This window comes from Leuresthes tenuis, unplaced genomic scaffold (assembly GCF_036924035.1).
Source record: "Leuresthes tenuis unplaced genomic scaffold, fLeuTen1.0.hap1 SCAF_6, whole genome shotgun sequence".
Lineage (NCBI taxonomy): Eukaryota > Metazoa > Chordata > Actinopteri > Atheriniformes > Atherinopsidae > Leuresthes > Leuresthes tenuis.
In genome coordinates, this window is record NW_027325360.1 from 20,020,204 (window position 1) to 20,036,625 (window position 16,422).

Sequence of the window (16,422 nt, forward strand, 5' to 3'; positions counted from 1 at the left end):
TGTGTTTTTGTTTGCTTGTTGTATTTCCGTCTTCCACCGATGAGTGGCGCCACTCAGGGGTACTGTGCTTGCAACCTACCTTGTTGAAGCAGGCGGGACGGTGTTGGAACAGTCAGCCAATCATCTTTCAGTTCCGCCGCATATGACCCAATCAGAGACATATTTGTGTTGTAGCAAGTTTAACTAATCCTTAGCACATGTGATCGCTGAGGAGCTGTGTTGAGATATACTTCATATCAGATCTGTCGTTACATTGGAAACCGTTTAAACATGAAAAAGAAGCAGAGAGTTGCAGAGGAGCCCGTGAAGGTAAGACTGGTGACATTCATACAGTGCAGCCCGGCAGCCTGGACAGTTCTATTCAGCGATGGTTCACATGCTTTTCTGTAATATTGCATTTGTAACGTTAGTAATACTTTCTTAATGTATCAGACTCATGAAAAAGTCTAATTAAATAATTGTTCAAAACATGAACAAATGAATGTTTTCTTTAACACTCGGTGAATCTGTTGTGAAGAGTTCTTTCAACATAATTATGCGACACGTTTAAAGTCGAGCTGTTGCTCCTGATTTACAGACGCTTCCCTCAGATTCATCCCATGATGACGACGATGAGGAGGAGAAAAATGAGGCTCCTGCTAATGCCAAAAGGAGCAAACGTGAGGAGGCTGGAGACGGGGAGGAGGATGTGGTCTATCACCCGGTTAAGCTGTCCCGAAATGATCTGTACAGACCGCCTACAGCAGAAGAACTGAACCAGCTGAAAGAGACAGAAAGCCTGTTTCATTGCAGCCTTCTCAAAATGCAGGTTAGACTAAAGATGTGAACATGAATTTAAGGGGGAAAAAAGGAAGACAGAATAACCTGGTTAGAGCTTTTAAGCAGTCATCTGATGGAAACAATAACTATGCAAACAGTCCAAGTACAAACCCAGAATTTCTCACCAATGACAGATGGAGGAACTGCTGAAAGAGGTTGCATTGAGTGAACGTAAGAGACAGCGCATCGATTCATTCATTCAGATCATCACCAACCTGCTCCAGACTGTGCCGGAGTCACCAGAAGTTGAGGTATGCATTACTGTGAGGCTTAACTCCGTGTAACCACTGTCAACCCTGTTACTCGTGACACAATTTATCTCTGCGTGTTCAGGTAAATGACCACTCGTGGCTGTCTGGTGCAGTTAAGGTTCCTTTTCTCCTGGTGCCCAAAACAACCAAGGGCAGATTCCACATGGCACCTCCAGCTTCCATCGATCTGATCGGGAGCTACCCTCTGGGCACATGCACCAAGCCACACATAATGGTGGACCTGGCTGTCACAATCCCAGCGGTAAGTTGTCACTCAAGGTCTCGAGAGTCAGATGAAGGACAGACACTGCATAATGAACGATACTAATGTCCTCTCTGCTGCTAGGATGTCCTCCACCCAAAAGATCCCATAAACCAAAGGTATGCAAGGAAAAGGGCTCTTTACCTTGCAGGTCTCGCCCAGCATCTCAAGTCCTCCTCTGAAATCGGGACCATGCGTTATTCCTGTCTCCATGGCAATCGACTGCGGCCCATACTGCTGCTGATCCCTCCCGGTACTTACGTTCATACTACTTTAATTGTGTGGCTCCCACGCTGTATGGTTTTGTTCAGAAATTTTGAGATGAACTATGTTGTGGTATTCCCATCTTTTAGGTAAAGACGCATCCAGTTTCTCTGTCTGTGTCCATGTCTGTCCGCCTCCTGGTTTCTTCAAGCCCAGCCGTTTCCACCCCCAGAGGAATAACATCCGGACAGAGTGGTACACCGGACTGCAGCCATCCCAGTCTGGTAAGACCGTTTGCTATGCAACTAGTTCTCAAAGTTCAATTGAGAAACTCAACTTCTCCAGTAGTTTAGTAACTTTAGCTTGGTATTTCCTGTTTAATCTTGCTAAGGAACAGACAAATGCCACTGGCCACATTTAAGAATTACTTGCTGAAGCTGCAGCAAGGTTCAGCTGATATTCGAGTCCACTGGCCAGCACAGATGGACAAACCAATTCTTTAGCCACTTTCACCCATGCTCTGGAATCCTGAAGTATTCCAGAGCGGTGACATGTGAGAACACAGACGTCTGCAGCTTTTGCTCTGGACTTCTTGCTTCTTTTCTCTTCCTTTGCCACTGAGTAAAATATCCAGAACATCAGAGGGTAAGACGATGCACGAACATGTCGGCTAAAGTTCCAGAGCATTTGCTGCCACTGTAAGTGAGCACGTGTTTGTGCTGCTCAGAATATGTCCTCTCTACTGACTTCTGTGCTGCGGATATACACAGATACATGCATTAGGAGCCTTATCTGCTGCAATCAGTGTTTTTGTATAGAAAACAACTATTTCCACAGTGTATTTTCTGCATCATTTGCTGTCTCCTGCGTGCTCCAGACCCCTGCACGCCCTTCCTGCTGTTCACGTGTGAAAATAGCTGATTTTTTTTTTTTACATTTTTCCAGAGAGAAGTGAACCTCCCACTCCACATTACAATAGTTCAACTCTGGGGGATTTACTGCCCAGGGCTCACCTCCAGTTTCTTTCTGCTGTCAGCTCCCAGTGCTCAGCATTCACTGATGGGGTGGCTTTGCTGAAAGTATGGCTCCATCAAAGAGAGCTCGACCAAGTAAGGAAGCTTGCAATGGCCTGTTTGCTTAATTCTTTTCACATTTTGTACATATTGATCTGAGACATCATGCCTGTATTGCTCCTTCAATGTCTTACAGGGCACTGGTTGTTTTAATGGTTTCCTGGCCTCTATGCTGATGGCGTATCTGCTCACCACTCACAGAATCAGTAATACCATGACAGCATATCAGCTGCTTCGTAACAGCTTGAACTTTTTAGGTAAAGAAAAAAAAAACTACATACTGAAATGTATGACTCTGATTTGTTGAACTTTGCTTTTCACCGGTTGGAATGTGTTGCAGTGTACTCACGTCTTGTCTAATCTTCAGCTTCTACAGACCTGACCGTTAATGGAATTAGCCTTGCTAAGCATTCTGACTCTACAGCTGTGAGTGTTGGAACTCGTATGCAAAACAGTGAACATATGCTTGAGTTTTTTTTTCTTTCATACTTGGATTTACATCCATAACTACATGTCTTTTCATTTCTCTGCAGCCATCTCTGACGGAGTTCCACGATGCTTTCCAGGTTGTGTTTGTCGACCCTTCGGGACATCTTAACATGTGCGCTGACATGACTGCCTGTGCCTATAAGCAGGTGTGTACCGTGAAAACAGCTGTGTGTCGGTCACAATGCGTTTGTCCCAGAGAGATGAAGCCACTTTCTCTCTTTTCATTTTGGTTTGCAGCTGCAGCATGAGGCATCCGTGTCGATGGAGTTCTGGGATAACCCCACAGTAGATGGGTTCCACTGCCTCCTCATGACTCCCAAACCCATGATAAGGACAAGTGATCATGTCTTCCAGTATGTCTGTCGACAGTTTGATTTTGGCACAGCTCCTCAGTACTTTGTTTTCCATCACATACAGTATCTCCTCGGTTTTTTGCAGGATCAGCTGACACAACCTCACTGTGTGTGTGTTCATTACATTACACTGATTTAGACGATGCATTTACCCAATACGACATATAATTTAGGAGTATTGAGTGTTTGTTGCACCCAATGAGTTCGCATCAACCTTTCAGCTCAGAAAGGTTTGGATATCTTTTGGGAGCGCTACAGAGCTGAGCTCCAGGCAGCAGAGAAACATTCATGCTCTGGAAATCCATCAGTGATGTACGCAGCATGTGATGTGTGCACACAAGGGATATCAGTGATTAGTATTCAGAAAACTCGTTCCGTACCATGTAAGGGAAAAGTACTGATGGTCACTGTTAGGTTCTCTAATGTTGATGCTGGGAAGAAAAAGCCTGCAGCAAGTTTTCCTCTTCTTTCACATCGTCGACCTTTGAGCTCTTCTGTTTTTCCATCCTCCACTTAGGTTATGTGACTTGGTGAAACTTCAGGCCAGCTGTAAGAAACAGAATCTGCTCAATGAGCTGATGGACCACAGTGGAAATTACGTCCAGACGGCGCTCCCTTTTATTCTGTCGCTGCTCGAGCGAGGACTTGGCCAAAGGATTCAGCTCCTCACCCACTCCCTCACTCCTGACCCTGAGGTTGTACAGAATTATGTTAAAAGTCTCAGTGACAGTGCAGTTACTCTTCTGTGTGTCATACAATGAAGTCCTGATGGAATCATCAGTCATATAATTACTTTAACAGTGCAGATTTTTGTCCTTTAAAAGCCTTCTTTTCGATAAATGTATTTTTTTGAACAAGTCTGTTTCCTTTTTTCCCCCTCGCAGTGGTCTGTTGAGAGTGAAGCGCCAAAGTACAAAGCTCAGCCTCCCCTCTCCTTTGGGTTGCTTTTAAGGCCAGAGCTGGCAGCGACTGTCCTGGAAAGAGGACCACCTGCCGACAGCCCACAGGTAATGTCACCGGTCTCTCCTCTTACTTCCTGGAGAACCAATGGGAGTTAAAGGGTCATTGACACATTTTTGGTACTCGCTAGTTTTTGAAAATGGAGAAACTATGAGGTCATCATTTGCTTTAACGTTATGCTGCTATTCATTGGAACAGTTCCTGAGCATTCCATTGATTTGCTATGGAGTTTTTATTCATTTTATACCAGGCTTGCTTATTTTTGGACAAATTAAATCCCCTTTTTTGTCTTAGATTTTGAAAGAGCAGCTCAGTTTAATTCATATTGTTTTACAACTTTAGTTGGGGTACTTTTACTACAGCTTTACTTGCAGAAGCACTTGTACGATCATCTAAAACTTTTACCTTTTCCCTCCTTTTTCGGTTTGTATTTTGTTTAGTTTATTTTTTAGTCTTACTTTTTTAACTTCTATCTATTATTCACATTTTACGATGCTTCACTATAAAAGAAATGGTGGTTCTCCTGCTAGGCGGCTGAATTTCGTCAACTGTGGGGCTCTCGCTCTGAGCTTCGCCGCTTCCAGGATGGCGCCATCACCGAAGCTGTGCTGTGGGATGGAGAGAGCATGTGCCAAAAGCGACTGGTTCCCAAACAGATCATCACACATTTGCTTCAGCTGTATGTATTTCCCCTTGGCAGTGCAAAGAAACGCATGAGAAATGACATTAGGACTGGTAGTAATACAGTTGTTGCCGCGGTGAATGAGTTTCTAGATTTTGACAATACAGATACTTGAGGTGAACTGTTAGCAGCCAGTAAATTATCTCAGACTGATTTGATACAGATGCTGATAACAATGTGATCAGATATCAGACAAATGGCATCAATACGCTTAGAGATACATTTTACATAGGTCTGATGTTTTGAATATTTATAAATATGTTGAAGCCTAAAGCCAAAAATGCAGAATTAGTAAACAGTCTCCAGTTTGCTGACCTGATGTCCTTTGTTTTAGAGAGATGTTGGTTTGCAAAAAAAAAAATCAAGACCACATCCTTAAATTTGTTCCTTTGGAATACATTTGATTGAGATCTTTCTTTGCTTGTAATGAGAAGTGTTTTGTGGTTCACTGCAACTGAACACAATACCTCCAGAAGTAATAATGATCAGAAAAACAGAAAGGTTTCCTTATCAGTATGTGTGAATAGAGTTTAGTTTTAGAGTTTGCCACGGTGTTTGCGTCCATGAAGACTAAATATTCAAGGTTTAGCAGCTGTTGAGAGACTCATAACCTTCTGGTAATGAATACATTTTAGCTTCTAGTGCGGTTAACATTTATGGCCAAAGCGTGCCTGCTCTCTCAATACTTCCATTCTCTTGTTGTCCCTTACTTCTTGTATCCACCCCTCCCCTAACCTCCCCCGGTTGTTGCTATAGGAATGTAGCATATATCCTCAACATATTATGAATTTCTGTTCACGAAGATCATCATGTTTACGTGCTCTGGGCTCAGCCTTGTGCGCATCGTTGCAAAGGTTTGTCCAGCATCCGACAGTAAAGAGGGCAGTGAAACGCTGGGTACACACAAATAATGTCTGGCCAGAGTAGCCAGTGTGGGGAATCGTGGTCCATTTACCCTCCACCAGTCAAGAGGGTTTATATCCAGAGAGGGAGCAATGTCCCTCAGGTAGTAATCCACCTGAGCCTCAGAGTCTGTGGCATAGGGGGAACTGTAGTTGTCCCCTAGAAGCAGCATCATGGTGTTTTTAGTTTCATTTTTCACTTGTGAGGGCATAGCCACCTGGCTAATGTCAGGTGTGACTGGGATTTCCTGCTGTTCATCCTTTGTTCCTACAGTAGAACTTATTGAACCTAATTTAGAAACTAGTTCATGCAGTTTAACTTTAGCAGCCAGTCTCCCCGTCGGCGTCAGGAAGCTGAGATGTTTGTGACGAGGGTCCAGCATAGAGGCAATCAGAGCTGGCTTGGAAGCCAGTTCACTGGAGTTGACCTGCAGCCAGTAAAATGAAAAGACAACAGTTATTTTAAAGGGAATGAATCCATGCTGAACAAGTTTCAAGTGCTGAGTTATGCTTACCTCCATTTGAATCCTAAGTGATTTCTGAACTTTTAGCTTGAAATCTGACACTTGTTCAACATCATTCTCTTTTGGTACAAGGTGTGTTTGAATGAGGCTGAATGTTATTGGGTAGATGTTTGAAATGGACACCTCTGTCTCGGCCGATATGACTGTTGTAGCCCATTTCAGCGTGGCTAGCACTGGTGTAAAATTCTGAATTATTTGCCAACAGTCATCTTCTATCTCAAGGGCCTGAGCTTCCTGTCTGTTGGTGACTGTGCGATCAGAGAGGACAGCTTTAATGGCCCACCGCTGCTCAAGCAAGCGTTCGAACATGTCGCAAATGGTGTCCCATCGAGCTTTGCGGGACTTGATGAGCTTGTGCTGTGGCAGGCACATCTGCACTTGCTTCTGCTCCAAGGCTTCACTTGCTAGCGAGTTCTGACTGAAGTGCCGTACGAGTCTCCCTGCAGCTGCGACGATGCGGACCAGATCCTCACTCAGGCCTTCAGTGACTGCAAGCTGCAGTGTCGTGGCAAAGCAAGTGGCATAATCCCAAGAGACGCGGGCCCTCGCTTGGGCTGACAGGATGCTCTCCGTGTTGTTGTGAACACACGCCGTAATTTTCCCTGCGATGCCCCAGGCCTGCACAGTGCCGTGCAGCCTCTCTGTCATGCTGTCTGTAGTAGGGTGGCACGTGGGCAGCTTGTGTGTCTGCAGCACAGCTGACCTCCCCTGCCAGTCCTCTGTTATGAATGAACAGGAAACCGTAACGTACCTCTGAAATGGCAGAGCTGTCCAGAAATCGGCAGTGAGAGCCACTTTCTCCACTTTACCCAGCTGCACCACAAGTTCTTCTGCCTTCGCTTGGAAATGGCCTTCAATAGTGCGTGCGATATCGCCAGAAGATGGCATTTTATAGTTATGCACAGTGTGCGCTAGTAGGTCGCGAAAACCTTCGCCGTGAACCACGCTGATGGGAAACAGGTCCTTTTCTATCATTCTGGAGATTAGTTCAGTCACCTCTGCATGCGTAGCCAGTGACGCGCCGTCGTTAGGTGCGTTGTCTGAGTGTTTGTTTTTTATGTGGTACATCATGCTGGTGGTGCTGCTCCTGTATTTCAACTTGGTGTCGCACATCGTGCAGTGAACTTCGTCGTCCACTTTGATGAAAATGTCCCAAACGGAGCTCCGCTTCTGGCGTTTCCTCTCTCCATTGTCCCGCTCGGGAGGGGTGGCTGCCATGTTTATGTTTGGTGACATGACGGCAAGCTGCGCTACGTCTGAACTACAAGTACCCTCCTCCTCGATGCATTGAACCGTGCAAATAACTGGCTTCTCTTCTTCGTCCAGTGGTGATACGCATATATGATTCCTGGTCATGTGGGCCATCGTGGAGCTGGTGCCTCCGCCGGAGTACTTTAATCTACCGTCACATTTCATGCAGCGGACGAAGTTTGAGGCGCCTACTTGTTCAAAGCAATCCCACACGGAGCTCCGTCTTCTCCCCGTGCGCTTCATATTTTAAGCAAACGTGTGCGCCGAATATACTGTATGACAGCGAGGCAAAAAATGTTAATCCACCGTTATTTAAGGGGACTGTGGTGTAGAGGTAGAAAAATAAATGATTTAATATTTGCAACTTATTATGTCGTTATTTTTTCCGGCATATTCCCCGACCAGCAGAGGGGGGGCTGGGTTGTCTGATGGGTGAATTGTTTTCAAATGTATTTTGAAAAGTAAATATTGAAGTCAATTTAATTTTCCATCAGGCACGCAGACATCCCCGAGTCCTGTGTGCGATATGTCGGGGCGATGGTGGATGACGTCATCAAAACAGGAAGTGAGGTAAATCGCTGCTATTGGATGATCGATCTATCCATGTATCTTCAAATTAAAGTGTGGAATAGCTCAGCAAATGAAATACTTTCTGCTCTGCTACATGTATGAGACAGTTTTAATCACTTTCAAGACAAGATATTGTAAATGATGAATAATACAAGTTTTTAAAGATTTAAAATATAATTTCTGAAAACTATCATTTTGTACTAATAACAAAGATTTTTTTTATTTTTTATTGACATTGAAAATAGAGATGAACATTTTCAGTAAGTTTTCCTCTTGTGTCAGAAGTCAAGAAATGCATGTGGCCTTTTACCACAAACAACCCCAACTCAAACTAACTCAAATGAAAGGATGCTACATCTAAACATTTGTTGCCTCTTTACAGCCAAAACTCATTTTGTTTAACAGAACCTATTTTAAGGTCATCTAAGGACAGAACACACTGGGTTTTTTCATCATCCCCGTTTCACAATAGCACAACGTGGCTTTTTTTTTTTTTTTTTTTTTTTAAGTTTTTCCTCCTTGCTTTTGCAGCAGCACAGACATATTTTTAGCTAAATAACCTTAGCTGCAAGACCCACAATCCAGTTACTGAATTATCTCAGAAACATATTGTTCTATGGCTAAGGAACCAGGTTTATGGAGTGTGTATCCACACAATAGTTTAAGCTAATGTTGGAATGTGGCTGAAAACATTTCCATACTAAATATTTAATTGTGTAATTCAGTAATGTAAAAGGTAATTGTGTTTTATAGTTGAAGTTCATTTAAGATTCCACTAAATGGTGCAACTGTGCCACCAGCTGATGCAAACCGGTACCTGCATTGTGCTTTTATTGTAAAGCATGGCTCTATTCTGAAAACAATGGGCAGCCTACCAACTGTGTACACTTCTCTGCTGCTTTTAAGTCATGTCACTGATCCAAATAAGTATATTTTCTATTTGATAATTAGAACCAGGCTATTACACTATGGGACCTATAATTAAAGTCACCACACCCCATTTTCTTTCTGTGGTCAGCTGCAGCGCAGTGCGGCACCAGTGTGTTTTGGGCTTACGGAGGAAGAATAAATATTAATTGAACAAAAATATAGTGCTTGCATCTATTTTAAGTACAAGATTCAATTTAATGCCATTAAAAGTATACATATTTGTTGTACTATTCTTTCTAATCCAGTGGACTACATGCTCTGCCCCTCAGGTGCCGAGTACTGGAGAGGAGGAGAGTTTAGTGGTGGTTCAGTCTTTCGATGACTTGAGCAGGAAATTGTGGAGACTGGAAGATCTGCCTTTAGCCATTACTGCAGTGCAAGGAGCCCACCCTGCACTCAGATACACACAGGTAAAGCGTCATGTCTATAACTGCAAACTGTCTGTCAATAATGCTTCTGTCAGTAAAAGTGAAACATTGGAGTGAATTTGGCTTGCCAACGGTTTCTGTATTTCCACTGTGCCTCTTAGGTCTTTCCCCCTCGGCCACTGAAGCTGGATTATTCCTTCTTTGAGAGAGAAAAGACGCACAAAACACTGGTGCCTAAAGAAGGGAAACCTTGTCCAGCTTATATCACTCCTATCACAGGTTGGCGCTTCATCTGCCAGCAGTTATTGAATATGTAGTTCATTGATCTTTGTTCCATTTTTAAAAAAATAAATAAATAATTGTTGTTGACTGGCAGTAATCTATAGTTAAAAGAATTCAGTCAACTCACTCCAATATCACTGAAATGTTTATTTTGTTCTTGTAGTGATCTGTCACATGGAGGGAAGTGGAAAGTGGCCACATGACCGCCTTGCAATCCGCCATATCCGAGCTGCCTTCCACATTCGACTGGCAGAGTTACTCAAGAAGCACCATAATTACACATGCAGGCCCTGTCCCACGCACCTGGATGTCTGGAAGGTATATTTTCAAACTTGAAAACATGTGGCACACAAGTTTAAAGTTTTCCTATGCATATTAAAGGTTTAGTTTTTTTTGGTTCTTCATAGTGTTGTTGATTCCTGTTGTCCTTTCAACTAGATTTAGTTTTAAGTGCACATGGTATAATGAAGACAGAGACTGCCAGTAATATCAGCAGAAACCAACCTTTTTTTCCCAGTGAGCAAGCACTTGGAAACTGTAAAAACAAAAAAACCTCAGACAAAACCAGACTCGGGTCAAGTGACTGTTATCCTTGACTGGATGGTGTGAGAGAATGGAAAATAAAAGTATGAGGATGGAGGGAGGAGATAAATTAGCAAGAAGAATTGACAGAGAAGGGTAAAAGATCAAAGTACAGACAACAGACCGCTCCAAGTTAATGTCATGAAATCGTGGCATAGATGTTTAAGTAAGGGATGGTTCAGAGTCACCTTAGCCAGTGCTACCTACAAGCTTTAACGGAAAGGAAAAGGTCCAGGACCAGACATTACGTACGGTTTGTATGAGGCACTGCAGCTTGGTAACCAAGCACTTTGCATGTGCGGCTCTCCCTTTGCTTTTAGGAAGGCTTGGTGTTTCGGATCCAGGTGGCCTATCATCGTGAGCCTCAGGTGCTGAGGGAGAGTGTGAATACAGAGGGGCTGCTGGTTGTCAGGGACAATGAGGAGGCTCAGGTTCTGGAGTTGGCCACTATTCACAAGCCTCTACTAACCAGCACATTGCATGGGTAAATTGCTGATTTTCTTCGTGCTTCTTCATTATTTTGCTTGCCTTGCATGCTCATGTGTCTCCTCCTCCTTTAAATCTTCCATCTTCTTTGTTAGGCTCCAGCAGCAGCACCCATGTTTTGGAGCAGTGTGTCGCCTGGCTAAGCGCTGGCTGGCGGCTCAGCTTTTCAGTGATGACATTACCGAGGACACCGCAGATCTGCTGGTGGCGTCGCTTTTCCTGCATCCTGAACCCTTTTCTCCTCCTAGGTAACTACCACATCTGTTTTTAGGTCATCAGCCCCATATGCAGAGGAGACGCTTTTCCTGACCTGCTTTGCTTTGTAGATCAGGTGAGTGAATTTCTCTGTCTTCCTCAGTTCTCCTCAGGCGGGCTTCCTTCGTTTCCTTCATCTGCTCTCGTCCTTTGACTGGAGGAACAACCCGCTGGTAGTCAACCTCAACAACCAGCTCACAGGCAAGTGCTCTCACACACACCCCCTTTCCCTCTGTATGACACAAGCAGATCACTCCTGACCTCTTTTTACTTGCACGCCCAACAGATGTCAACATCCTGCCAATATGCATTGCTGTTGCTTCTCCAAGTTTGATTGTTGTTCACCTCTCTGTCACGTGCAGCTGCCGACTACACAGAGATCAAGAATGGCTTCATGGCCTCCAGAGAGTCTCTGCCTGTCATGTTTATAGCAACGCCTAAAGACAAAAATCTGTCTATGTGGACCAAGCGAGCACCAAGTGTACAGGTCAGCTGACACACAAACACAACACACCAACATGCAATGCACAGTAGTACATTAATTAGAGTAACACTCGCTGCTTAAATGCTGCATTTGATCAGTAATCATTAAGTGAGACAAACTGAAAAATATGACAGTTTTGCTCTGAAGTACATTAAAAGATTTTAAGGCTATTTTGCCTCAGTTCCATAGTTTATTCATTACATTACATTCATTACACATGTAAACACACCGAGTATTATAAACAGCGGTGTAGAAAAGAGTTGCATGTCCTCGGCAGAAAGCAGTCGCATAGTTTTCCAATCCGAGAGCCTTTTCTTAATGCACACTGGTCTCCTGGATCACACTGAAATTACATAAAACCAGAGTTAAATGACATACTTTCAATGTATTAGTTGTTAATACCTATAGGAAACGATCAACTTATTACTGTAAACGTTTTAGATTGACTTAGTTGTTTCAGTACTTACAACAGGCAGATAGCCGTGCTTTTTTCTTAAAGCTGGAAAGTGACTGTTCTGAAGTCTTTCCAAAACCTGGTGTAAATCATTAATCTGGAAAATCAGAAGGTGTTAATAAATAAACGATACCACAACCCCAAATTCTAAATGAGATTATTCATGCCTCTGAGGAATGTTTACATCAGCAGGTCTTTGAACTTGATAACGCTCTCATACGTTCCTTGTTCTTGGGAGCACAGCAGGTGTAACTCACCAGTTGCTTTTCGTTGTTGTCCTCAGTCGACATGATGGAAGATAAGTATTTAGCTTCATATCCCTCTGATTGGATGTGACCAAAGCTGCAAAAGAGTCTTAGGGCACATGTCATTATATAAAAGAGAACCGCACACCAGCTTCCCATGGTGTAGCTGACCCAGATAGGTTTCCTGTGCTCGCCGACCTCGGTCTCCCGACAAGTCTGACTTTAACAGCGAGCCGCTCCCGGCATCCTGCTTTATAACAGAGGCGAAGCGTGAGAAAGTAGTGCTTTGTGATGTCATGTCACAGACGTCCGCTCTTGAGTTTCATTTCATGTGCCACACTTGATGGTTTTTGGGGAGATTTTCGTCATCGCCGGTGCACAGGTGGAGGTCCACATCCAAGGCTGATCTGAAAGGGTTTACAGACAAAAGTTAAGTTAATAACACTTAACTATTTCTTTTGAATAAGAAGGTGTCTCCACGGCTTTCACTGGCTTCTTAGTTCAAACATTATTCCCTTTATCAGTCTTCAAATTTGGAATAACGATTATCCAACCTATCAGCTATATATATATATATATATATATATATATATATATATATCATTGAAAAATCATGTGTTGTAAAAGTTGCACAGATACAGAAAATAAACACATGGATTAATGGCACGTTGAAAGTTAAACATGTCTTAAAAATGATTGCACTTTAAATGATCAAAGCTTTCACTCTCTGCTCCAGCTGTGTACAAATATCAGTTGGCATGGAGCAGTAGCCTGCATGAGCTCCTCCAGCCCGCACCATTTAATGCATAAAGCCAAGTTTAGACTATTAGATTTTCCTCTTTCATCGTTTGAGAGAGAAAATGTCCTTGTGTGTTCACACTGCACAGCTGATCTGCAACAGCAGGTCACCTTCTAGAAGGTATATTTACCAGACCTAAATCCTGGTTAATCCGACCAATCTGTATGAAGCAGTTGAAGCTGTCTCTCTCTCATCATCGGTGTTAAAGTATGATTTAAAAAATAATAGCTCCTGGTTGATGATTTTGTTTTTCTCACCTGGTTGTTGAAGAGAGAGTAGCTTTTTCTCTCCATGCCGTCTTTTTCTTTCTTCTGTTACACCACATGTTGGGAACATCAGTGACATATGAGTGTTCTGACCAACATTTAAGCAAATTCTTCATCTTTCTGAGCAGATTGTGGTTTCTTCACTGGCTCTCCCTCACGTTTGTTGGATGTTTTGTTTTTGTTTGTTTGAAATGACTAATCATTGTGTTTGTTGAACTGGACTTTTAAGGTGCAGGGAAACAATTTTAGTACAACAGAAATCGTACAAAATCGAGCTTCTCAAAACCACATTAAAACACACAGATAATGCAGTTGGGGATGAAATCACTTGATGCACGTCCACAACTAGACTCAAATGGCCCTTGGCCGTCCATTTTTGTAAAAACATTCTATGTTATTGTAGAATAACGGAGTCAAATTCCCAATAAAGCTGCTCTTATTCACATATTTTTCTGTTTCTTTAGTCAGATGCTTCTGAAATTGTGAGTTTTGTTTGTTTGTTGGTGTTTCTGCAATTCCTCCGATCAGCCACTAGGGAGCAGATGATGATTTAATTATTCGGTTCACATTTTTTAAAAAGAGCAATGTCAGCAGTGTCAGCAATGTAAATTAGTCTTAAACGTGTTATCTTTCCATAATATTTCACATTAGAGTGACCCATGAATGGAAATGGGTTAGAAACTTGTATAACCACAATCAGTGATGTGCATGAATGCAGTAAAATGAGTTTGTTTATGGGTGGAGTTCACGTTTTCACCTTTGATAACTATGACGATAATTGTGAGGCGGAGGTGATTTTCACAGGGCTTCTTCTGGCTAATGTGCTTTCGTCTGTGAAAATATCAAAGAAAACTATGCTATTTTGAGCTTCTAAATGGTTAATAATGAAATGGATCAATGCAGAGACATAGCTCTGAGGGGCTCAGAAAGGCAGTACGTCGTGGGACCCGTGTTCCAGGACTTCATAGCACTCCAGAACACAGTGTTTCATATATGGTGGATATTCTAGAGGTTATTAAAAAAGTGGGAAAGGAACATGAACTTAGTTTAGAAATTCACATGGTGATCTATGGACTAAATCAGTTTTAAAATGTGAGAAGTGAACTTTGAACTCGTTCTTGTGAAGCTCATACCACACTGACCACAGTTTTGATTTATATTCAACATGACAGAAAGGCGCCAGTGTCCTAAACCTGCTTTCTGTGTGCTTTCAGATGCTGCACCGTGTGATGATGGTGGCTGCAGAGAGTCTTAAGGTACTGGAACATCAGCTGATGGACGGCAGCCAGGCACAAGATGTCAGGGTGGGTTAAAAAAAAACTACATTAATCGTGATTTGGTATCTCAGGATTTTAATACATGTGTCTGTGTGTTTGTGTAGGTGATCATGCGTCCTCCGATGGATGCCTACGATGTTTTGATTCATCTGAATCCAAAGCAGGTTCCGCTGCTCAGCCAGGCAGTGGATCCTCCAGCTGTCACGTTCAGCAGGGGCGTCATGACGGAGAGTGCGGCCCAGTCCGGAGGGGCCCTGCCAGTCATCGACTACAACCCTGTGTGCCTCTACCTGAGGGAGTTAAGAGTGAGTCAAGTCTATACAGGATGTATGTCCCGTTTAAAGGATGGTGTGGTATTAGCACTGCTGTGTGAAAGCAGGATGCATATATGCAAGCTGTTAAGGACAGAAGTGAATCTAATGCATCCTTTTTTTGCATTTTTTTGCAGGAGGCGTTTGGAGACCTGGCCCTCTTTTTCTGTGATCCCTACGGTGGAACAGTGATTTCAGTTTTATGGAAACCAAAGGCCTTTGTTCCTGTGCCCTTTAAGGTAAGGCAAAATCCACGAAGAAGTATTCATATTCAGGAGTAGTATTTTGGACCGCCAACAGATGGTATTTTCAGTGTAGTCACCTCCATCCCTCTGACACTCACATGTAATCACTCATCAGGCCTAAGTGATGTTTTTACATTTCTTTTCATCAGACGTCACAAGTGTGTGCCCGGACTGTGGAGGTGACTGAGGATCAAGCAAATACTGTTCCCAATGTGGAAGCAATACTGGAAGACTTCCGGGTCATGGGAAAGGGATTGATCAAATCGGTGGAGGCCAAAACTGAGAAGTGGTCGTTTTAGAAAGGCAGACTATGACTCTCACCGTGGATTTTAAGAATTTTACATTTGTACAAGAGTGGCTACATTAATACTTGCAGCATCTTTTCACACTTTCAATGCGTTTGCTTTGGTGTAAATGTATATCTTTAGATTTAAGATTAAATTGCTAATTCCATTTATTGGTGAGTTAAAAAAAATGTTTGAAAGCTGTCTCAGTTCTGGTTATTTCCTCAAAGCAAAGCTGAAGTTAGGAGTGGATTATTTGCTGCCTTTTTGGTTTGTGGTTTTGAATATCTCACCTTATTAGAAAATGAGTTGGACACCACACAGTCTGCATCAGAATGAGTCAGCTTCTACTCATGTCTTGTAATTTACTTTTTGTTTCTCAGTCATAATCGACCGGTTGATTTGTCAAGTGAATAAGTTAAACAAGTTGCAGCTCGATTAAACAGTAAAATGCGGAATGTTGGGCCCAGTCGTCTTGAAAATTGTGGTTTGAGACTGAAAACTCTAACTGGATTCTGAGCTTGTCTCTTTTCTGCTCATGTCATACATTGTAAATGTAACAAGAGATGTTAGTCATACTGAAGTGGGCATTCGCCATTCATAGCTTAAAAGCTCATCACACTGCATCTCATTTCTAGGAAAACTTATCAATGGAGATAACACCCACAGCCCTAAAGTTGTTGGTATTGGACAAGATAAAAAGTTAGTGATTTTAAAACACATGGTGTGCACCTTTAATATCTCCATAGTCAGACGATATTGGGTAAAGCTGAGCTTGCCAAACATTGCTGTGTAACACTTCACTCGTTTAAAT

The 16,422-nt window shown here is 42.8% G+C and overlaps 2 protein-coding genes across 2 annotated transcripts; one reads left to right on the forward strand and one right to left on the reverse strand.

Annotated features, from left to right (window-relative positions):
• The first annotated feature begins 173 nt into the window (after positions 1 to 173).
• Positions 174 to 16,161, forward strand: nol6 (nucleolar protein 6 (RNA-associated)). The gene is made up of 26 exons (XM_072388101.1): positions 174 to 309; positions 578 to 808; positions 954 to 1,070; positions 1,153 to 1,332; positions 1,417 to 1,585; positions 1,686 to 1,820; positions 2,482 to 2,645; positions 2,746 to 2,866; positions 2,977 to 3,035; positions 3,143 to 3,244; positions 3,336 to 3,451; positions 3,969 to 4,146; positions 4,336 to 4,458; positions 4,942 to 5,090; positions 8,265 to 8,340; positions 9,540 to 9,680; positions 9,800 to 9,917; positions 10,084 to 10,238; positions 10,823 to 10,986; positions 11,084 to 11,236; positions 11,347 to 11,444; positions 11,606 to 11,730; positions 14,706 to 14,795; positions 14,873 to 15,073; positions 15,217 to 15,318; positions 15,474 to 16,161. The coding sequence occupies exons 1-26, from the start codon at positions 271 to 273 to the stop codon at positions 15,621 to 15,623; spliced, it is 3,456 nt and encodes a 1,151-aa protein (XP_072244202.1). The 5' UTR covers positions 174 to 270; the 3' UTR covers positions 15,624 to 16,161.
• Positions 5,085 to 8,275, reverse strand: LOC140310004 (E3 SUMO-protein ligase ZBED1-like). The gene is made up of 2 exons (XM_072388103.1): positions 6,511 to 8,275; positions 5,085 to 6,423 (listed from the first exon to the last, which is right to left on the reverse strand). The coding sequence occupies exons 1-2, from the start codon at positions 8,011 to 8,013 to the stop codon at positions 5,875 to 5,877; spliced, it is 2,052 nt and encodes a 683-aa protein (XP_072244204.1). The 5' UTR covers positions 8,014 to 8,275; the 3' UTR covers positions 5,085 to 5,874.
• Positions 16,162 to 16,422: the final 261 nt, after the last annotated feature.

Excerpts from the sequence above, each read along its gene's own strand:
- nol6 (XM_072388101.1), top strand. The coding sequence starts at position 271 with ATGAAAAAGAAGCAGAGAGTTGCAGAGGAGCCCGTGAAG. Across the intron at positions 8,341-9,539 it reads TCATCAAAACAGGAAGTGAG|GTGCCGAGTACTGGAGAGGA; the intron begins GTAAATCGCTGC and ends TCTGCCCCTCAG. Across the intron at positions 11,237-11,346 it reads GAACCCTTTTCTCCTCCTAG|TTCTCCTCAGGCGGGCTTCC; the intron begins GTAACTACCACA and ends TGTCTTCCTCAG.
- LOC140310004 (XM_072388103.1), bottom strand. The coding sequence starts at position 8,013 with ATGAAGCGCACGGGGAGAAGACGGAGCTCCGTGTGGGATTGCTTTGAA. Across the intron at positions 6,424-6,510 it reads CACTTAGGATTCAAATGGAG|GTCAACTCCAGTGAACTGGC; the intron begins GTAAGCATAACT and ends TACTGGCTGCAG.